Source organism: Haliotis rubra, unplaced genomic scaffold (assembly GCF_003918875.1).
Source record: "Haliotis rubra isolate DU_JTF1 unplaced genomic scaffold, ASM391887v1 Scf584, whole genome shotgun sequence".
In the NCBI taxonomy this organism is placed as follows: domain Eukaryota; kingdom Metazoa; phylum Mollusca; class Gastropoda; order Lepetellida; family Haliotidae; genus Haliotis; species Haliotis rubra.
This window is the reverse complement of record NW_025767284.1, coordinates 117593-142241: the sequence shown is the minus strand read 5'-3', so window position 1 is coordinate 142241 and position 24649 is coordinate 117593. Positions and strand designations below refer to the sequence as shown.

Genomic DNA, 24649 nt, shown 5'->3' with positions numbered 1-24649 from the left:
TCCTCTCCATCTCCTCCACTTTATAACGTCCTCTCTATCTCCTCCACTTTATAACGTCCGATCTATCTCCTCCACATTACAACGTCCTCTCTATCTCCTCCACTTTACAACGCCCGATCTATCTCCTCCACTTTACAACGTCCGATCTATCTCCTCCATCCCCTATGATCTACCCCACTTTACAACGTTCGATCAATCTCCTCCACTTTACAACGTCCGATTTATCTCCTCCACTTTACAACGTCCGATCGATCTCCTCCACTTTCCAACGTCCGATCCATCTTCTCAACTTGATAAGGTCCGCTCTATCTCCTCCACTTTATAACGTCCGATCTATCTCCTCCACTCTACAAATTCCGATCTATCTCCTCCACTCTACAACGTCCGATCCATCTCCTCCACTCTACAACGTCCGATCTATCTCCTCCACTCTACAACGTCCGATCTATCTCCTCCACTTTACAACTTCCAATCTATCTGCTCCACTTTACAACGTCCGATCTATCTTCTCCACTCTACAACGTCATATCTATCTCCTCCACTTTATAACGTCCGATCTATCTCCTCAACTTTACAACGTCTTCTCCATCTCCTCCACTTTATAACGTCCGATTTATCTCCTCCGCTCTACAACGTCCGATCTATGTGCTCCACTCTACAACGTCCGATCTACCTCCTCAACCTTATAACGTCCGATCTATCTCCTCCACTCTACAACGTCATATCTATCTCTTCCACTTTACAACGTCCGATCTATCTCCTCCACTCTACAACGTCCGATCTATCTCCTCCACACTACAACGTCCGATCTATCTCCTCAACTTTATAACGTCCGATCTATCTCCTCCACTTATAACGTCCGCTCTTTCTCCTCCACTTATAACGTTCGCTGTATCTCCTCCACTTCATAACGTCCGTTCTATCTCCTCCACTCTGTCTTTCTCTTAGCTCTATCTCCTACTATCTCCTCCGCTCTCCTTTTCCCTCACATCTCTCTCCCCCACTTGCTGAAGAACACAAAATTCTGCATCTCTCGACGTTTGAATATCAATACTTTCATAGTCAAGCAATTTATACTCCCGTGAATCAGTTCCCGTCAAATTTCGCGGCAGCTTTGTCTGAAAGTTCACCGTCCATGTTTCATTCCTAACCCATTCGGCCTGCATCTGAAAATAGCAGTCCTTTTAGATTCAGTACCTTTCTTAGCTCCCAGAACACTGTTTCAGACCATAACGCAAGAACCTTGCTTGATAACTCCACCCTCAATATCGAACCCTTCTGTATATTGTACATCAACTTGTAGTACCGGTTGAGGTACCCCACTCAATCCCAGTGAACCACCCCTTACATCCCTTACATCCCTTACATCCGGGCAATCGCTTGTAACCCACCAAGCAAATACTTCATGGTGTTTTGTACTTGTGTTCCACAACGACAAACACACTCTAATACGAAGGCAAACAATCAGCAATCACAAGTATTTGGCTCTAAGTTTAACGTCTGTCGATGTTTGTATTTAATTATGCTTCAGACAGATAAATTAAATCCTCTTGTAGGGTGTGAGACCTGTTCCGACCACAGATTGGGTCTCTGAAACAGCCGCTTACGCACGGTTTATCTACTCGTCTCACACAACGGCAGGCAAACACATCATGTTTGTATTACGACATTGCTTGCGATTGGCGTTAGTTTTCTTATTTGAAAAGTCTGAGAACGTTTCAATGCTGTATAACTAGTATGTCATACTTGTTACAGCAGCCACTCGGCACGGTGGTATGTGATGTAATCGAGGGGAACAAGTGGTCGAATGGTATGGTATTTAGGTTGCAGAGCGACTTGGACCTTTAAAGGTCTATTAGTGTCCGACACATCAAATGACTTTAAACAACAAGTGAGCAATGCAAATAAAATGATTTACCAATCCGCTTCATGATATAAATTTAGTTTAGGTTTTAAAACAGCAAGTAATTTCACTTCTGAAAAATAAGAACTTCTTAAAGCAAAAAACAGATAGGAATAGGAGAAACCGTCTAAATGGTTTAAAAGTCAATACAAATATATATGTGTGCATCAATATTTTTATGATAAAATAAAATTTTCCAAATGCTGACACGGAGTATAATATTGAACCATAAAGTATGTTTGGGCCAAGTGTATGATTGGAGAAAAACAGAAGTGGTCCTGCAAGAGTCGCGTCCTTTGGTAGTACTCGGATTCCAAGGTTGTAGATCGAATTCCAGATTCGCCCGAATTGTGGTACGTTATTTGATGGCCTACATCATTATCGGCTCTTCACCTGTCTCTATTACTATGGTACTATTTAACTGGACGCGGACTAAACTTACATCATCCCACTACGCGTGCTAGGCAACACTTTATTGTTGTTTTTCTAAAGTAAACTCTGTCAAAAAAGAAACGCAACCCCTGTATTTTAGAGATTTTGATCTGAAGTTTTAAGACGACACAGCATTTTTATTATTTAAGACAGAAGTCTGAAATTTGGCAGAATAATAACCAAGATGGGCATGTTTAAAATTGTCATTTCAAAAGTCATCTCACAGACACCAGTTTGTCACCAGGGGGGCGTCTTTCTCAGTATCTCGTATGAGCACCACGAGCTGCAATCACTGCACGGCATCTCCTTGGACAAGAACGGATAAGACGCCGGATTTTAGGACATAAGTTCTGCAAACACCTCTTAGAGTTGGTCTGACGTTTTCATTATGATCAGTGTTTCATTGAGTATTTTATGTTTATACGTTTTCGAGTTAGATTGCAATTCATCGGTCCGCTTTTGAGCCAAACGGACTATAGTGTGTTATCTCCCTTTGTGGTCAGGATATTGTTTGTTATCTCCCTTTGTGGTCAGAATATAGTTTGTTATCTCCCTTTGTGGTCAGGATATAGCTTGTTATATCCCTTTGTGGTCAGGATATAGCTTGTTATCTCCCTTTGTGGTCAGAATATAGTTTGTTATCTCCCTTTCTGGTCAGGATATTGTTTGTTATCTCCCTTTGTGATCAGGATATAGCTTGTTATCTCCCTATGTGATCAGGATACAGCTTGTTATCTCCCTTCGTGGTCAGGATACAGCTTGTTATCTCCCTTTGTGGTCAGGATATTGTTTGTTATCTCCCTTTCTGGTCAGGATATAGCTTGTTATCTCCCTTTGTGGTCAGGATATAGCTTGTGTGTATGTATGTGTGTGTGTGTGTGCATGAGAGAAAAAGATAGAGAAAGTGAGTGAGCGTGCGTGCCTGTTCATGTGTGTCTGTATCAGAGAAAGAGATAGGGATACTGTGTGCTTAATTGTATGTGTGAGACTGTGTGTGTGAACAGGAAGTGTTTGGGTGTGTGCGTGAGAGAGAGAGAGAGAGTGTATGTGTTTACGTGGCTACGCGTTTGAGTGTGTGTGTGAGTGTGTCTGCGTATCCAAACTGAAACTTATTTCTTAGTGATACACCAATGGCATGCCATGGTGCCGTTTAGTATAAACATCCCACTCACGGACAGCATCCTGACTTACGGTCAGCCTGCACACAATGACAAGCGCAAAGCAAGGTAACATCAAGTAGCGTTGAACGTCTTTTTATTGGATGCGTCCGAGTATCGAACCAACGACCTACAGATATCAAGGCGGGCACTATGTACACTGGACTCCGAAGGCAGTCTACTGAAGAGGAGGAGTTTCAATACCCAGGAAACTGTCGAAGAGATTCCCGGATTCTAAATCATATTTAATAACGTTTGCCAACAAGTGAGATTACGGCACACTTTTCTATTTATATTCCAATATGCTGCAAAGAAACGAAATCATTTACAAAGATTGAAATGATGCAAGGATCGTATTGCTGAGAGACGTCAACGGAATAACTCTAAACATGTTCACATTACAGCCGTTATTAACACAAAACTGTAATATAATATTCAATATGATGCAAGATTATTATTAATCATATTGTATCAGATTGTATGCTTCTGCGTCACGTGGTTATTAAATACAGGATTAAGAAAGAAACATGGAAATGCAATTATTCTCATGTTCCCTCTGTTTGGTTCTCTGCATCGCGTGTATTCAAACACATTTTTTTTGCGTTTTCCAAGCGTTTGAGAAGAACTGACATTACGCCACACTTTTCTATTCATACTCCAATGTGTTGTCAAGAAACGAAATCCTTTACAAAGATTGAATTGATCCAGTGATCGTATTGCTGAGAGACGTTAACGGAATAGCTCTACATGTTTTCGCATTACAGCCGTTATTAACACAAAACTATAATATAACATTGAATATGATGCATCGTAATTATTAATCATATTGTATTAGATTATATGCTTCTGCTTCATGTGGTTATTAAATACAGTTTGAAGAAAGAAACATGGAAATGCAATTATTCTCATGTTCCTCTCTGTCGTTCTCTGCATCGCGTGTATTCAAACACTTTTTATTTCGTTTTCCAATCTACAATCTGCTCAATACATAATAAATGGTTTCTTGGCAATGATTAGAAAGCTGGCATGATGTAGGCTATAAATTTAATACAGTAATGTTTCAATGGAAACGTTCGTCCTAATCTTGTCACTGAGCAATGCATGAGACTTCCCGATGCTATTCATCACAATATAGCCCTGATGATAATGATTACTGCATTTGTGGTTATGATGGCAATGACGATGATGATGATGATGATGATAACGATAATGATGATGACGACGACGACGACGATGATGATGTCGACAATGATGACGATAATGATGATGATGATGACGACGACGACGACGACGACGACGACGACGATGATGATGATGACGACAATGGTGACGACGACGACGACGATAATGATGATAACGATGATGATGATTAATTTGAGGTTTTGTGGTTGTGATGATGGTGACGTTAAGGTCGGTCTCGATGATGTACACCATGTTGTTTGATACCACCGTGAACGTCATAAACATTAGCATAGTCAAAGAACACTTCTACATGTACATCTGTTACAGAGGAAGTGTTGGGGTGTGGTAGCCAAGGGGTCGTTGAAGCCAGCCTGGGTACTAAATAACATGTAATCATGTATAAAGTAACTCAAATACAACAATCTGATAAATCTGGAATTCTGCAACCCCGTGAAGTTAATCAGCGACATATTGACAATGTATCCCGAGTCTGTAGCTTCAAGAAGGACATGAAAGTCCCCGATGTATGTAGTTGGACAAAGACGTCCTTTCATCCCACTAGTGTACACTTCACCGCAATCTGGGCCCATTCAGGACAAGTTTACATGGAACTGTCGCCGACCACATGATCCTTGGTCCATCTGAATGGACGAAAAGAGATTTATACAAGTTTCAATATTCTGTGAATATCTCGGTACCTGGCATCAAGTCCCTCTCGTCTCAACACCAGGCGACTCGTGCCTCCTCCAGCACGGCAAAGCATAACGATATGGAACTGTGAGCAAATAGAGGCTAACTATCTCCGTATTTACTGGTGACGGGCCCCATTTCGACATCCCGCCCATACATCATCGTGGAGGAGAGGAGTGTCTGTGTCAACACGCGTTGCTTTGGAGAACATTGGGGAATATATATGGGGGTTAGTGGACCGCTGGGAAGATGTGGAGGGAGACGATCGAGGAGGATGCGGTTGACAGCGTAGACGCCGTTGGAGGTTGTGAGTTGAAGTGCACTTTAGTAAGACAAAATATGGTTTTACCCTCAAATCAACAATCACTGCAAAGACCCCAGAAATGAGCTTCACACACATCGATCATGTAGGGATTCTATCATGGTCCTACCGTCCGTCCGTCCTCATGTGTCACTCCATTTGTCAGACACCAGTAAGACTCATGACAACATCATGACAATGTCTTGGCGGCAAATTTTAAATGACAAATAAAAAGTGAACATACTTCCAAAAAGAAAACATGTATTTTCCTTGAAAAGCTGTATTATGACATTACAGTCAGTTTTGATAAGATGGTCAACATAATTAGGAGATAAACCTACTGTGTGGGAAAATCAGAGGGTATATAACGAAATTATAATAGCTCTAAATTTCATTTAAAACCGAACGCGTAGCGTGAGGTTTTAAATGAACAATTTAGAGCTATTATAATTTCGTTATATACCTCTGATTTTCCCACACAGTAGGTTTATCTCCATTCTACCATGACAATTTTATGAACAATTTCAGGTGGAGCTCTTTCTTTGGTTACGAGTCAATACGTGAAGCGGCCTCGCATTCCAATCTCAAGTGGTATCGCCCGAAACGGGGTGTTTGGTGGCAAACCGTCAATGACTAACAAACTCCAGATTTTTCAATGCATCAATCACCAATCATTAACTGATAAGTTGGAAAACATATATCAAATAAGTTTCAAAAGCTTGGTTCACATTTGAAAATTCCACCGTAGACCCTTTCCCCACCAGAATAGTGGCAGCAACCTCATGGCCTTGACCTTTTCTCGAAGTCATTGTTTACATTTGGAAAGATGCGACAGGAGAGCCACTGACAGTTTGCGCAAGGTTAACCTGATTGTATGACTGAGATAGTCTTTGATATCTAATTACTGGTACTGGTACAAAATTTAAGAGTAGGGGCGCTTTTGCTGTAACGAGAAGTCCGTGTTGTACCGAATTTAGATACTGTTGAATTTTGCGCCCTGTCAACTTGACGATTTCACGCACCTCTACGTCTGAGTGCGACAGCTGTGGTGACTCTTACACACTCATGTGTGTACTTTGTGCTCAAATTCGATTCTACGGATATTATTTTCTACATTTTGGAAAGTGTTTTGTGACCTAGTGGCTTCAAAGTGTAGTGAATTCAAATTGAATCGGATTGGCTGGCATGTTCGCGAGTCTGTTGACAAAGAGCCAGATTTGTGGTGATATTTCCGAAAGGATGGATCAGGACACGAGGGTGTACCTCTGGCATAAACACGGTAAGGTAATTAATTATACTTTAATAGACTACTTTAGATCAAGCAGTGTAATGGATAAGAGGGATCATGACTAAGCTAAATAACTTTTCAACGATATTATACATTTAGAAAAAATATGTTGGGCTAAACAGAACGGTTTGCAGATTCTGTAGATCTAATTGTGTTTTACTACCGCTAAATTTGAAACAGTACAAATTTCAAAATATCATTTTGTTTGAATTGATAACCCAACTGTTTATTTATGTGGACGGAAGGCATTAGAATCTAAAATTTCTTCGGCGTTCGATGTTAATGCATCCTCCGTTACCGGATCAAGATCAGTGGCGATATCGTTGACGAAAGCTGATAATAAATTTAACACGGAAATTTTGTAGCAGTCTATTGCTGGATCTATTCTGACATAACATAGAATCAACGTAAACATATTTGTTTTTGCTGAATTTTTATTCGGAAAGCAGACGATGTTCTGATCTTGTTCGACTGAATATTTGTTTCCATGCTTTCGAAGTACTTTTGTATGTATAAACACCTATTGCTGTGATTTACGCAAGTAGTGAGTCGTGCCCGTCATCGCTAAATCCATCTAAAGACATATGTGTAATTTCCGACGGTAAAATCGCCGTAATTTATCGATGCATCGGTAGGTTGTTCGGTGTCCGCCAAGTTAGTGGGCAGACAAAAATAGTGCATTACCGTAAACCATGTATGATTGCGCACGGAAAACAGAGACCTGTATAACGTGATTATATACCTCTGAATGACTTTAATTAACCAATCACAATCCAGTGTTTACTGAAGTCATGGTAGAATTATTTATGTCAATGCGGTTGTATCCTTTAAGTAAGAGATAACAAGGTGGACGACCTACAGCACTCTCCACACACTACCGCATTAAACTATTGAGGCCATGGACAAGGAGGGATGATCGTTGGAGAGTATTCCTTCTACAAATTATTCAAACGTTAGTCCCAGAGTGTACACACACAGGCGATATTGGGTACATAGAGGCAGTTACAGCTGATAGATTCACGCTGATGACTGCACATCCGGGTTTTTATAGCTGCCCTTTCGTGAGTTAGAGTACTGGAGATCGTGTTGTTTGAAAACGTATTGGGATTACAATCACGCCTTGACCACCGATGATGTTAATTTCCATTGGTTGTCAAACAGTCTCCAATGGTTTTTGAAGGGAATGAATTGACTTCATTGGTGTCGACATACAAATTATATATCTTCACATGTGTCAGTCGTGATTCAGAACGTATTGTCTTCATTGATTGTGACTTCCATTGGTTGTGATACAGAACGTATTGACTTCCATTGGTTTTGATACAGAACGTATTCACTTCCATTGGTTTTGATACAGAACGTATTGACTTCCATTGGTTTTGATACAGAATGTATTGACTTCCATTGGTTGGGGATACAGAACGTATTGACTTCCATTGGTTGGGATGCAGAACGAATTGACTTCCATTGATTTTCATACAAAACGTATTGACTTCCATTGGTTTTCATACAGACCGTATTCACTTCGATTGGTTGGGATACATAACTGACTGACTGCGTTTGGTTTTACGCCGCTTTTAGCAATATTCCAGCAACATCACGTCGGGGGACACCAGAATTTGGCTTCACACATTGTACCCATGTGGGGATTCAAACTCGGGTCTTCAGCGTGACGAGCCAACGGTTTAACCACTAGGCTACCCCACCGCCCCTGGGATACATAACATATTTGCTTCCATTGGTTGTGATGCAGAACATATTGACTTCCAGTGGTTGGGATACAGAACGTATTGGTTTTCATACAGAACGGTATTGACTTCCATTGATTGGGATACAGATAGTATTGACTTCCATTGGTTGGGATACAGAACGTATTGACTTCCATTGGTTGGTATACAGAACGTATTGACTTCCATTGGTTGGGATACAGAACGTATTGACTTCCATTGGTTGGGATACAGAACGTATTGGTTTTCATACAGAACGTATTGACTTCCATTGATTGGGATACAGATAGCATTGACTTCCATCGGTTGGGATACAGAACGTATTGACTTCCATTGGTTGGGATACAGAACGTATTGACTTCCATTGATTGGGATACAGAACATTTTGACTTCCATTGGTTGGGATACAGAACGTATTGACTTCCATCGGTTGGGATACAGAACGTATTGACTTCCATTGGTTGGGATACAGAACGTATTGACTTCCATTGGTTTTCATACAGAACGTATTGACTTCCATTGGTTGGGATACAGAACGTATTGACTTCCATTGGTTGGGATACAGAACGTATTGACTTCCATTGGTTGGGATACAGAACGTATTGACTTCCATTGGTTGGGGTACAGAACATATTGACTTTCACTGATTTTCATACAGACCGTGTTGACTTCCATTGGTTGTGATACAGAACGATAATGGAACCAACGATGTGTCCCTATCTTAGCCGACACTCTACGAACACTGGACTACGAACGCAGTTTACAAAACAGGAAGAGTTTCAATACCCAGAAAACAGCCGAAGAGATACCCAATCAAATTTAATAACGTTTGACAACAATTGAGATTACGGCACACTTTTCTATTTATATTCCAATATGCTGGAAAGAAACGAAATCATTTACAAAGATTGCATTGATACAAGGATCGTATTGCTCAGAGACGTCAACGGAATAACTCTAAACATTTTCACATTACACCCGTTATTAACACAAAACTGTAATAAAATACTGAATATGATGCATCGTTATTATTAATCATATTGTATTAGATTGTATGCTTCTGCTTCATGTGGTTATTAAATACAGTATGAAGAAAGGAACATGGAAATGCAATTATTCTCATGTTCCCTCTGTGTCGTTCTCTGCATCGCGTGTATTCAAACACTTTTTATTCGTTTTCCAATCTACAATCTGCTCAATACATAATAAATGGTTTCTTGGCAATGATTAGAAAGCTGGCATGATGTAGGCTATAAATTTAATACAGTAATGTTTCAATGGAAACGTTCGTCCTAATCTTGTCACTGAGCAATGCATGGGACTTCCCGATGCTTTTCAGTACAATATGGCCCTGTTCAATATTGCGTCAGTATCTCAATACAGAGGATGTCCGATCTATATCACATGCTTAATACATAGTATTACACCACCTCTTATGGGAATATAGTTAGAGGTATCTGGAGATAATATGTTCGTTGTGCTACAGTCATAGAGAATGACTCATAGCCCCTTTCAGGGTTTGGGCGATAGAGGTGGCTTGAAGGTGTCGATCTCCCAATGATAGCAACAAGACGAAGCAAGATAGAAGCCAGACGAAGTGGTCGGATTTCCTTATGGTTGTGTCAACCGTGCATGCAGTCTTCATGATTGTCTCATAACAGAATTCAGCCAAATGAAACATATCGTTTGTATCCTGCAGAATGTTATGATTATGATGTTGGTTTTGTAGTTACTTGTATTGGTGATGATGATGATGATGACGATGATGATGATGCTTGTTTCGGTGATGATAAATATGGCAATGATGTTGATAGCGATGATGATGACGGTTGTGATGACTGCATTAGTTTGAGGTTTGTGGTTGTGAAGTTGATGGTCGAGTTATGGTTGGTCTCGATTTTGTACACCATGTTGTTTAATACTACAGTATAGATGGGTTGTGAACGTCATAAACATTAGCATAGTAAATGTACACTTCTAAACTTGCATGATTTTACAGAAGAAGTGATGGGGTGTCGTAGCAAAGGTGTTTGTTATCACAGACATTTCTTGAAGCCAGTCTGGGTACTAAATAACATGTAATCATGTATAAAGTAACTCAGTCAAATACAACAATCTGATAAATCTGGAATTCTGCAATTTTTGTGAAGTTAATCAGCGACATATTGACAATGTATTCCGAGTCTGTAGCTTCAAGAAGGAGACCATGTCATGAAAGTCCCCGATGTATGTAGTTGGACAAAGACATCCTTTCACCCCACTAGTGTACACTTCACCACAATCTGGGCCCATTCAGGACAGGTTTACATGGACTGTCGCCGACCACATGATCCTTGGTCCATCTGAATGGACGAATAGAGATTTATACAAGTTTCAATATTCCGTGAATATCTCGGTACCTGGCATCAAGTCCCTCTCGTCTCAACACCAGGCGACTCGTGCCTCCTCCAGCACGGCAAAGCATAACGATATGGAGCTGTGAGCAAACAGAGGCTAACCAGCTCCGTATTTACTGTTGAATGGGCCCCATTTCGACATCCCGCCCATACATCATCGTGGAGGAGAGGAGTGTCTGTGTCAACATGCAGCCCATCGGAGAACATTGGGGAATATATATGGGGGTTAGTGGACCGCTGGGAAGATGTGGAGGGGGACGTGGGGGATGCGGTTGACAGCGTAGACGCCGTTGGAGGTTGTGAGTTGAAGTTCACTTTAATAAGAAGGTGGCGAAAAAGTATGGTTTTAGCCTCAAATCAACAATCACTGCGAGATACTAGAATTGAGCTTCACACACATCGATCATGTAGGGATTCTATTATGGTCCTACCGTCCGTCCGTCCTCATGTGTCACTCCATTTGTCAGACACCAGTAAGACTCATGACAACATCATGACAATGTCTTGGCGGCAAATTTTAAATGACAAATAAAAAGTGAACATACTTCCAAAAAGAAAACATGTATTTTCCTTGAAAAGCTGTATTATGACATTACATTCAGTTTTGATAAGATTGTCAACATTATTATTTATGTCAATGCGGTTGTATGTTGTAAGTAAGAGATGAAAAGGTGGACGACCTACAGCACTCTCCACACACTACTGCATTAAACTATTGAGACCATGGACAACGAGGGAGGATAGTTGGAGAGTATTCACTCTACAAATTATTCAAGCGTTAGTCCCGGAGTGTACACACACAGGCGATATTGAGTACATAGAGGCAGTGATAGCTGTTAGATTCACGCTGATGACTGCACATCCGGGTCTTTATAGCTGACCTTTCGTGAGTTAGAGTACTGGAGATCGTGTTGTTTGAAAACGTATTGGGAGCCGTGATGGCATGCAGTAGATATCGATTACAATCACGCCTTGACCACCGATGACGTTAATTTCCATTGGTTGTCAAACAGTCTCCAATCGTTTTTGAAGGGAATGAATTGTCTTCATTGGTTGGGATACAGGACGTATTGACTTCCTTTGGTTGTGATACAGGACGTATTGTCTTCGTTGGTTGGGATACAGGACGCATTGCCTTCCATTGGTTGTGATACAGGACGTATTGACTTCCATTGGTTGGGATACAGGACGTATTGCCTTCCACTGGTTTTGATACAGAACATGTTGACTTCCATTTGTTTTGATGCAGAACGTATTGACTTCCATTGGTTGGGATACAGAACGTATTTACTTCCATCGGTCGTGATACAGAACGTATTGACTTCCACCGGATTTTATACAGAACATACTGACTCCCATGTCACTGAGCAATGCATGAGACTTCCCGATTCTATTCATTACAATATTGCCCTGTTCAATATTGCGTCAGTATCTCAATACGGAGGATGTCCGATCTATATCACATGCTTAATACATAGTATTACACCACCTCTTATGGGAATATAGTTGGAGGGATCTGGAGATAATATGTTCGTTGTGCTACAGTCATAGAGAATGACTTATACACCCTGGCAGGGTTTGGGCGATAGAGGTTGCTTGAAGGAGTCGATCTCCCAATGATAGCAACAAGACGAAGCAAGATAGAAGCCAGACGAAGTGGTCGGATTTCCTTATGGTTGTGTCAACCGTGCATGCAGTCTTCATGATTGTCTCATAACAGAATTCAGCCAAATGAAACATATCGTTTGTATCCTGCAGAATGTTATGATTATGATGTTGGTTTTGCAGTTACTTGTATTGGCGATGATTGTGATTATGATGAAGATGATGATAATGATGATGATGCTTGTTTCGGTGATGATAAATATGGCAATGATGATGATAGCGATGATGATGACGGTTGTGATGACTGCATTAGTTTGAGGTTTGTGGTTGTGAAGTTGATGGTCGAGTTATGGTTGGTCTCGATTTTGTACACCATGTTGTTTAATACTACAGTATAGATGGGACGTGAACGTCATAAACATTAGCAAAGTAAAAGTACACTTCTAAACTTTTACAGAAGAAGTGATGGGGTGTGGGAGCAAAGGTGTTTGTTATATCACAGACAATTCCTGAAGCCAGACTGGGTACTAAATAACATGTAATCATGTATAAAGTAACTCAGTTAAATACAACAATCTGATAAATCTGGAATTCTGCAATTTCCTGAAGTTAATCAGCGACATATTGACAATGTATCCCGAGTCTGTAGCTTCAAGAAGGAGACCATGACATGAAAGTCCCCGATGTATGTAGCTGGACAAAGACGTCCTTTCATGACACTAGTGTTCACCTCCCCGCAATCTGGGCCCATTCAGGACAGGTTTACATGGAACTGTCGCCGACCACATGATCCTTGGTCCATCTGAATGGACGAAAAGAGATTTATACAAGTTTTAATATTCTGTGAATATATCGGTACCTGGCATCAAATCCCTCTCGTCTCAACACCAGGCGACTCGTGCCTCCTCCAGCACAGCAAGGCATAACGATATGGAGCTGTGAGCAAACAGAGGCTAACCAGCTCCGTATTTACTGTTGACTGGGCCCCATTTCGACATCCCGCCCATACATCATCGTGGAGGTGAGGAGTGTCTGTGTCAACATGCAGCCCATCGGAGAACATTGGGGAATACATATGGGGGTTAGTGGACCACTGGGAAGATGTGGAGGGGGACGTGGAGGATGCGGTTGACAGCGTAGAGGCCGTTGGAGGTTCTGAGGTGAAGTTCACTTTAATAAGAAGGTGGCGAAAAAGTATGGTTTTAGCCTCAAATCAACACTCACTGCGAGATACTAGAAATGAGCTTCACACACATCGATCATGTAGGGATTCTATTATGGTCCTACCGTCCGTCCGTCCTCATGTGTCACTCCATTTGTCAGACACCAGTAAGACTCATGACAACATCATGACAATGTCTTGGCGGCAAATTTTAAATGACAAATAAAAAGTGAACATACTTCCAAAAAGAAAACATGTATTTTCCTTGAAAAGCTGTATTATGACATTACAGTCAGTTTTGATAAGATTATCAATATAATTATTTATGTCAATGCGGTTGTATGTTGTAAGTAAGAGATGAAAAGGTGGACGACCTACAGCACTCTCCACACACTACTGCATTAAACTATTGAGGCCATGGACAACGCGGGAGGATCGTTGGAGAGTATTCCTTCTACAAATTATTCAAACGTTAGTCCCGGAGTGTACACACACAGGCGATATTGGGTACATAGAGGCAGTTACAGCTGATAGATACACGCTGATGACTGCACATCCGGGTTTTTATAGCTGCCCTTTCGTGAGTTAGAGTACTCGAGATCGTGTTGTTTGAAAACGTATTGGGATTACAATCACGCCTTGACCACCGATGACGTTAATATCCATTGGTTGTCAAACTGTCTCCAATGGTTTTTGAAGGGAATAAATTGACTTCATTGGTGTCGACATACAAATTATATATCTTCACATGTGTCAGTACTGATTCAGAACGTATTGTCTTCATTGATTGTGACTCCCATTGGTTGGGATACAGAACGTATTGACTTCCATTGGTTTTGATACAGAATGTATTGACTTCCATTGGTTGGGGATACAGAACGTATTGACTTCCATTGGTTGGGATACAGAACGTATTGACTACCATTGATTCTCATACAAAACGTATTGACTTCCATTGGTTTTCATACAGAACGTATTTACTTCCATTGGTTGGGATACATAACATATTAACTTCCATTGGTTGGGATGCAGAACATATGGACTTCCATTGGTTGGGATACAGAACGTATTGGTTTTCATACAGAACGTATTGACTTCCATTGATTGGGATATAGAACGTATTGACTTCCATTGGTTGTGATACAGAACGTATTGACTTCCATTGGTTTGGATACAGAACGTATTGACTTCCATTGGTCGTGACACAGGACATATTGACTTCCATTGATTTTCATACAAAACGTATAGACTTCTATTCGTTGGGATACAGAACGTATTGGTTTTCATGCAGAACGTATTGACTTCCATTGATTGGGATACAGAACGTATTGACTTCCATTGGTTGGGATACAGAACGTATTGACTTCCATTGGTTGGGATACAGAACGTATTGGTTTTCATACAGAACGTATTGACTTCCATTGATTGGGATACAGAACGTATTGACTTCCATTGGTTGGGATACAGAACGTATTGACTTCTATAGGTTGGGATACAGAACGTATTGGTTTTCATACAGAACGTATTGACTTCCATTGATTGGGATACAGAACATGTTGACTTCCATTGGTTTTGATACAGAACGTATTGACTTCCATTGATTGGGATACAGAACGTATTTACTTCCATCGGTTGTGATACAGGACGTATTGACTTCCACTGGATTTGATACAGAACATGTTGACTTCCATTGGTTTTGATACAGAACGTATTGACTTCCATTGGTTGAGATACAGAACGTATTTACTTCCATTGGTTGTGATACAGGACGTATTGACTTCCACTGAATTTTATACAGAACATACTGACTTCCATTGGTTGGGATATAGAACGTATTGACTTCCATTGGATCGGATACAGAACATATTGACTTCCATTGGTTGTGATACAGAACATATTGACTTCCATTGGTTGTGATACAGAACACATTGACTTCCATTGGTTGTGATACAGAACATACTGACTTCCATTGGTTGGGATACAGAACGTATTGACTTCCATTGGATCGGATACAGAACATATTGACTTCCATTGGTTTGGATACAGAACATATTGACTTCCATTGGTTGTGATACAGAACATATTGACTTCCATTGGTTGTGATACAGAAAACATTGACTTCCATTGGTTGTGATACAGAACATACTGACTTCCATTGATTGTGATACCGAACGTATTGACTTCCATTGGATCGGATACAGAACATATTGACTTCCATTGGTTTTGATACAGAACATACTGACTTCCATCGGTTAGGATACAGAACGTATTGACTTCAATTGGTTGCGATACAGAACGTATTGACTTCCATTGGTTGTGATACAGAACATATTGACTTCCATTGGTTGTGATACAGAACATATTGACTTCCATTGGTTGTGATACAGAACACATTGACTTCCATTGGTTAGGATACAGAACATATTGACTTCCATTGGTTAGGATACAGAACGTATTAACTGCCATTTGTTGGGGTACAGAACATATTGACTTCCATTGGTTGTGATACAGAACATATTGACTTCAATTGGTTGTGATACAGAACACATTGACTTCCATTGGTTGTGATACAGAACGTATTGACTTCCATTAGTTTGGATACAGAACACATTGACTTCCATTGGTTGTGATACAGAACACATTGACTTCCATTGGTTTGGATACAGAACATATTGACTTCCATTGGTTAGGATACAGAACGTATTGACTTCAATTGGTTGTGATACAGAACGTATTGACTTCCATTGGTTGTGATACAGAACACATTGACTTCCATTGGTTTGGATACAGAACATATTGACTTCCATTGGTTTGGATACAGAACATATTGACTTCCATTGGTTAGGATACAGAACGTATTAACTGCCATTTGTTGGGGTACAGAACATACTGACTTCCATTGATTTTCATACAGAACGTATTGACTTCCATTCGTTTTATATACAGAACGTATTGACTTCCATTGAATGGATACAGGACATATTGACTTCAATTGGTTGTGATACAGAACGTATTGACTTCCATTGGTGCAATTGGAATACAGAACGTATTGGTTTTTTATTCAGAACGAATTGACTTCCATTGGTTGGGATACAGAACACATTGACTTCCATTGGTTGGGATACAGAACATATTGACATCCACTGATTTTCATGCAGACCGTATTGACTTCCATTGGTTGGGATACAGAACGATAATGGAACCAACGATGTGCCCCTATCTTGGTCAACACTCTCCGAACACTGGACTACGAAGGCATTCTACAGAACAGGAAGAGTTTCAATACCCAGAAACCGCCGAAGAGTTACCCAATCAAATTTAATAACTTTTGACAACAAGTGAGATTACGGCACACTTTTCTATTTATATTCCAATATGCTGGAAAGAAACGAAATCATTTACAAAGATTGCATTGATGCAAGGATCGTATTGCTCAGAGACGTCAACGGAATAACTCTAAACATTTTCACATTACAGCTGTTATTAACACAAAACTGTAATATAATACTGAATATGATGCATCGTAATTATTAATCATATTGTATTAGATTGTATGCTTCTGCTTCATGTGGTTATTAAATACAGGTTGAAGAAAGGAACATGGAAATGCAATTATTCTCATGTTCCCTCTGTGTCGTTCTCTGCATTGCGTGTATTCAAACACTTTTTATTTCGTTTTCCAATCTACAATCTGCTCAATACATAATAACTGCTTTCTTGGCAATGATTAGAAAGCTGGCATGGTGTAGGCTATAAATTTAATACAGTAATGTTTCAATGGAAACGTTCGTCCTAATCTTGTCACCTAGCAATGCATGAGACTTCCCAATGCTATTCATTACAATATGGCCCTGTTCAATATTGCGTCAGTATCTCAATACAGAGGATGTCCGATCTATATCACATGCTTAATACATAGTATTACACCACCTCTTATGGGAATATAGTTAGAGGGATCTCTAGATAATATGTTCGTTGTGCTACAGTCATAGAGAATGACTCATAGCCCCTTTCAGGGTTTGGGCGATAGAGGTGGCTTGAAAGAGTCGATCTGCCAATGATAGAAGCAAGACTAAGTGGTCGGATTTCCAAATGGTTGTGTCGACCGTGCATGCAGTCTTCATTATTGTCTCATAAAAGAATTCAGCCAAATGAAACATATCGTTGGTATCCTGCAGAATGTTAAGATTATGATGTTGGTTTTGCAGTTACTTGTATTGGTGATGATGGTAATGATGATGATGATGATGATGATGATGATGATGATGCTTGTTTCGGTGATGATAAATATGGCAATGATGATGATAGCGATGATGATGACGGTTGTGATAATTGCACTAGTTTGAGGTTTTTGGTGGTGGTTGTGAAGTTGATGGTCGAGTTATGGTTGGTTTCGATTTTGTACACCATGTTGTTTAATACTACAGTATAGATGGGACGTGAACGTCATAAACATTAGCAAAGTAAAAGTACACTTCTAAACTTTTACAGAAGAAGTGATGGGGTGTGGGAGCAAAGGTGTTTGTTATCACAGACATTTCCTGAAGCCAGACTGGGTACTAAATAACATGTAATCATGTATAAAGTAACTCAGTTAAATACAACAATCTGATAAATCTGGAATTCTGCAATTTCCTGAAGTTAATCAGCGACATATTGACAATGTATCCCGAGTCTGTAGCTTCAAGAAGGAGACCATGACATGAAAGTCCCCGATGTATGTAGTTGGACAAAGACGTCCTTTCATCCCACTAGTGCACACTTCACCGCATTCTGGGCCCATTCAGGACAGGTTTACATGGAACTGTCGCCGACCACATGATCCTTGGTCCATCTGAATGGACGAAAAGAGATTTATACAAGTTTCAATATTCTGTGAATATCTCGGTACCTGGTATCAAGTCCCCCTTGTCTCAACACCAGGCGACTCGTGCCTCCTCCAGCACAGCAAAGCATAACGATATGGAGCTGTGAGCAAATAGAGGCTAACCAGCTCCGTATTTACTGTTGACTTGGCCCCATTTCGACATCCCGCCCATACATCATCGTGGAGGAGAGGAGTGTCTGTGGCAACATGCAGCGCATTGGAGAACATTGGGGAATACATATGGGGGTTAGTGGACCACTAGAGAGATGTGGAGGGGGACGAGGAGGATGCGGTTGACGGCGTAGAGGCCGTGGGAGGTTTTGAGCTGAAGTGCACTTTAATAAGAAGGTGGCGAAAAAGTATGGTTTTGGCCTCAAATCAACAATCACTGCGAGATACTAGAATTGAGCTTCACACACATCGATCATGTAGGGATTCTATCATGGTCCTACCGTCCGTCCGTCCTCATGTGTCACTCCATTTGCCAGACACCAGTAAGACTCATGACAACATCATGACAATGTCTTGGCGGCAAATTTTAATGTCAAACAAAACGTGTACATACTTCAAAGAAGGAAAAATGTCATTTCCTTGAAAAAATACATTATAACATTACTTTTGGTTTTGATAAGATTGTCAAAATAGTTATTCTTGTCAATTGTTGTATGTTGTATGTTGTAAGTAAACGATAACAAGATAGACGCCAACAGCATTCTCTGCGCATTAATACATTAAACTGTTAAGGCAATGGAAAACAGAGTTGGAGAGTATTGCTTCTACAGATTATTCAAGCGTTAGGCCCGGAGTGAAGAAACAGTGGCGATATTAGGTACATAGAGGCGGTGGTTCCTGGTAGATTCACACTGATGATTGCATATCCGGGTCTTTATAGCTGCCCTTTCGACAGTTAGAGTACTCGAGATCGTGTTGTTTGAGACGCGTATTAGGAGCCGTGAATAGCATACAGTAGATATCGATTCCAATCTCGCCTTGACCACCAAAATGACTTTGAATTCTGTTGGTTGTCATACAGTTTCCAAACGTTTCTGTAGAGAATAAATTGACTTCATTGGTGTGGATATACACATTTTATATCTTGTGTGGGTTGTGACACATAGCATATTGTCTTCATTTGTTTTGATACAGAACGTATTGGCTCCCATTGGTTGTGATACAGACCAGTGTGACTCCCATTGGTTGTGATACAGAACGTATTGACTTCCATTGGTTGTGATACAGGACGTATTGACTTCCATTGGTTGTGATACAGGACGTATTGACTTCCACTGGATTTGATACAGAACAAACTGACTTCCATTAGTTGGGATATAGAACATAATGACTTCCACTGGATCGAATACAGAATATATTGACTTCCATTGGTTGTGATGCAGAACGTATTGACTCCCGTTGGTTGCGATACAGAACAGTGTGACTCCCGTTGGTTGCGATACAGAACGTATTGACTCCCATTGGTTGTGATACAGAACGTATTGACTCCCATTGGTTGTGATACAGAGCAGTGTCACTCCCATTGGCTGTGATGCAGGACGTATTGACTCCCGTTGGCTTTGATACAGAACGTACTGACTCCCATTGGTTGTGATGCAGAACGTTCTGACTCTGATTGGTTGTGATGCAGAACGTATTGACTCCCGTTTGTTGTGATACAGAACGTATTGACTCCGATTGGTTGTGATACAGGACGTATTGACTCCGATTGGTTGTGATACAGAAAGTGTTGACTCCCATTGGTTGTGATGCAGAACGTATTGACTCCCATTGGTTGTGATGCAGAACGTATTGACTCCCGTTGGTTGTGATACAGAACGTATTGACTCCGATTGGTTGTGATACAGAAAGTGTTGACTCCCATTGGTTGTGATGCAGAACGTATTGACTCCCATTGGGTGTGATGCAGAACGTATTGACTCCCGTTGGTTGCGATACAGAACAGTGTGACTCCCGTTGGTTGCGATACAGAACGTATTGACTCCCATTGGTTGTGATGCAGAACGTATTGACTCCCATTGGTTGTGATACAGAGCAGTGTCACTCCCATTGGCTGTGATGCAGGACGTATTGACTCCCGTTGGCTTTGATACAGAACGTACTGACTCCCATTGGTTGTGATGCAGAACGTTCTGACTCTGATTGGTTGTGATGCAGAACGTATTGACTCCCGTTGGTTGTGATACAGAACGTATTGACTCCGATTGGTTGTGATGCAGAACGTATTGACTCCCATTGGTTGTGATACAGAGCAGTGTCACTCCCATTGGTTGTGATACAGAAAGTGTTGACTCTCATTGGTTGTGATGCCGAACGTATTGACTCCCATTGGTTGTGATGCAGAACGTATTGACTCCCGTTGGTTGTGATGCAGAACGTATTGACTCTCGTTGGTTGTGATGCAGAACGTATTGACTCCCATTGGTTGTGATGCAGGACGTATTGACTCCCATTGGGTGTGATGAAGGACGTATTGATTCCCATTGGTTGTGATGCAGAACGTATTGACTTGCATTGGTTGTGATGCAGAACGTATTGACTCCCGTTGGTTGTCATACAGAACAGTGTGACTCCCGTTGGTTGCGATACAGAACGTATTGACTCCGATTGGTTGTGATGCAGAACGTACTGACTCCCATTGGTTGTGATACAGAGCAGTGTCACTCCCATTGGTTGTGATGCAGGACGTATTGACTCCCGTTGGCTTTGATACAGAGCGTACTGACTCCCATTGGTTGTGATGCAGAACGTTCTGACTCTGATTGGTTGTGATGCAGAACGTATTGACTCCCGTTTGTTGTGATACAGAACGTATTGACTCCGATTGGTTGTGATACAGGACGTATTGACTCCGATTGGTTGTGATACAGAAAGTGTTGACTCCCATTGGTTGTGATGCAGAACGTATTGACTCCCATTGGTTGTGATGCAGAACGTATTGACTCCCGCTGGTTGTGATACAGAACGTATTGACTCCGATTGGTTGTGATACAGAAAGTGTTGACTCCCATTGGTTGTGATGCAGAACGTATTGACTCCCATTGGGTGTGATGCAGAACGTATTGACTCCCATTGGGTGTGATACAGAACGTATTGACTCCCATTGGTTGTGATACAGACCAGTGTGACGTCCATTGGTTGTGATACAGAACAGTGTTACTCCCATCGGTTGTGATGCAGGACGTATTGACTCCCATTGGTTGTGATGCAGAACGTATTGACGTCCATTGGTTGTGATAAAGAACAGTGTGACGTCCATTGGTTGTGATACAGAACGTATTGACTCCTATTGGGTGTGATACAGAGCAGTGTGACTCCCATTGGTTGTGATACAGAACAGTGTGACGTCCATTGGTTGTGATACAGAACGTATTGACTCCTATTGGCTGTGATACAGAGCAGTGTGACTCCTATTGGTTGTGATACAGTACAGTTTAACTTGATACACAACGTTTTGATTCCCATTGATCGTGACCTGCAGATTGTACGTACATTGGCTGTGAGACCACATTCATTGTGTATTGCAAGTTGTCTTCTTGGCATCTCTGGATATGTTTGATACCTAAAACATTATTTAATTCTTGATGCAAAATTGATTTTATGCTGCTGTGTATGTGCATCAGAACTAGGGCTGTAACAATGCATCGAACTATCGATGGATTGCAATTGTAGAGTCTCCGATAGCAATTAATCGATTGGAGAAACGAAAAACTATCTTTGCATCGACATTATGTGTGAATATCGTTTGTTTAGTAATTGAGAGCAAAATACAGGAAGTACCATATTCGTTGACTTTGGTTTTGAGTTATCCGCCCCTGTTACCACTTAAACAAATATGGCGGCAAACACGGCATGTGACTTGGAGTTTGAAATTGTGAATAAATATGCTTTATGTTTTAACTGTTTACTTGAACTGGGTTTCAAGTTTCTTGTCAGTTATTAAAAGAGACTAAAACAACTTCGGTATATTATTTCTATTATACTATTTCATATAACTGTACATTCATTTGGGAAATGACTTTAAATGAGACAATTCAAGGAGAGAAAAACTATTGTAAAAGTATTGCAATAGTTGGTCGCAAGAGACTATCGCTATCGCAATAGTTGGTCGCAAGAGACTATCGCTATCGCAATAGTTGGTCGCAAGAGACTGTCGCTATCGCAATAGTTGGTCGCAAGAGACTATCGCTATCGCAATAGTTGGTCGCAATAAACTATCGCTATCGCAATAGTTGGCCGCAAGAGACTATCGCTATCGCAATAGGTGGTCGCAAGAGACTATCGCTATCGCAATAGTTGGTCGCAAGAGACTATCGCTATCGCAATAGTTGGTCGCAAGAGACTATCGCTATCGCAATAGTTGGTCGCAATAAACTATCGCTATCGCAATAGTTGGTCGCAATAAACTATCGCTATCGCAATAGTTCGTCGCAAGAGACTATCGCTATCGCAATAGTTGGTCGCAAGAGACTATCGCTATCGCGATAGTTGGTCGCAAGAGACTATCGCTATCGCGATAGTTGGTCGCAAGAGACTATCGCTATCGCAATAGTTGGTCGCAAGAGACTATCGCTATCGCAATAGTTGGTCGCAAGAGACTATCGCTATCGCAATAGTTGGTCGCAATAAACTATCGCTATCGCAATAGTTGGTCGCAAGAGACTATCGCTATCGCAATAGCTGTTTCACCCTCAATAGTCACCCCTAATCAGAACATATTCGCCCAACGTTATAGTGAGTACACTACACATTCGGTACAAATAACTTTGCGTATTAACTAATAGTGATTGTAATACGGTGCGTATTAGATGATATAGTGCGCCTCCGCCAACAATGATTGTAATACAGTGCGTATTGGATGATATAGTGCGCCCCCGCCAACAATGATTGTAATACAGTGCGTATTAGATGATATAGTGCGCCTCCGCCAACAATGATTGTAATACGGTGCGTATTGGATGAAATAGTGCGCCCCCGCCAACAATGATTGTAATACAGCGCGTATTGGATGATATAGTGCGCCTCCGCCAACAATGATTGTAATACAGTGCGTATTAGATGATATAGTGCGCCTCCGCCAACAATGATTGTAATACAGTGCGTATTGGATGATATAGTGCGCCTCCGCCAACAATGATTGTAATACGGTGCGTATTAGATGATATAGTGCGCCTCCGCCAACAATGATTGTAATACGGTGCGTATTCTGAAACATTGTTTTTAATATAATGACTATCGGTGACTTTTATACAGGAATAGCCTACAGGTGGCTTGGGTATACAGGTTAGCATGTTTCTTTACAAAAAGCAATTAATTTTTCCATGATTCATAAAACAACTGAACGTTCAGATTTTACTTCACCCTCATATTAAATATATGGGCTATTGTTATGTTGGTGATTAACAAAAACGGCGTCCGCCCAATCACGTCAGTTGCTGTATGTCCGGAGGACCACGAAACAGCGGGACATGTTCCCACGCCACAAGGCCAACCGACATGATGAGTTAAATCTCAAAGATCATTTATTAGATAGAAACCAAAGACAATAACTGAAGGCAGCAGCGTATATCAGAGCCCACGCCGAGGGAAATACCACTTGACGGGATATTGGTTTGCTCCCGACTTGGATGCCTCGCAAATCAATCCCGGAACATTCCCAAGCACCACGTTCCAAGAACTTGTGACAAATGACTTGTGTTTTCAATGCAGATAGAGCAGATAAAAGCCATTGGCTGGGTTAATGAGATCTTGTGGCGTCACTTGGTTTTGCTTATGCACGGTCTAGTGACGTGAGACAATGGTTTTGCTGATGTACGGGGAATAAAGTAATATATGAGAAAACATTAATGACTTTATTACTACATAGAGTGTGAATGTTCCCTACGTAAGGTCAGAGTATCATGCTTTTAATACCGCAGTGTTCTGGA

General features: G+C 41.0%; 1 protein-coding gene across 1 annotated transcript; it reads left to right on the top strand.

Annotated features, from left to right (window-relative positions):
* Nucleotides 1-5613: 5613 nt before the first annotated feature.
* LOC124254824 (coiled-coil domain-containing protein 1-like) lies at nucleotides 5614-24515 on the top strand. The gene is made up of 6 exons (XM_046688669.1): nucleotides 5614-5671; nucleotides 10410-10566; nucleotides 11269-11375; nucleotides 12865-13033; nucleotides 13730-13841; nucleotides 24432-24515. Exons 1-6 carry the CDS (start codon nucleotides 5614-5616, stop codon nucleotides 24513-24515), a joined length of 687 nt encoding a protein of 228 aa, XP_046544625.1.
* The last annotated feature ends 134 nt before the right edge of the window (nucleotides 24516-24649 follow it).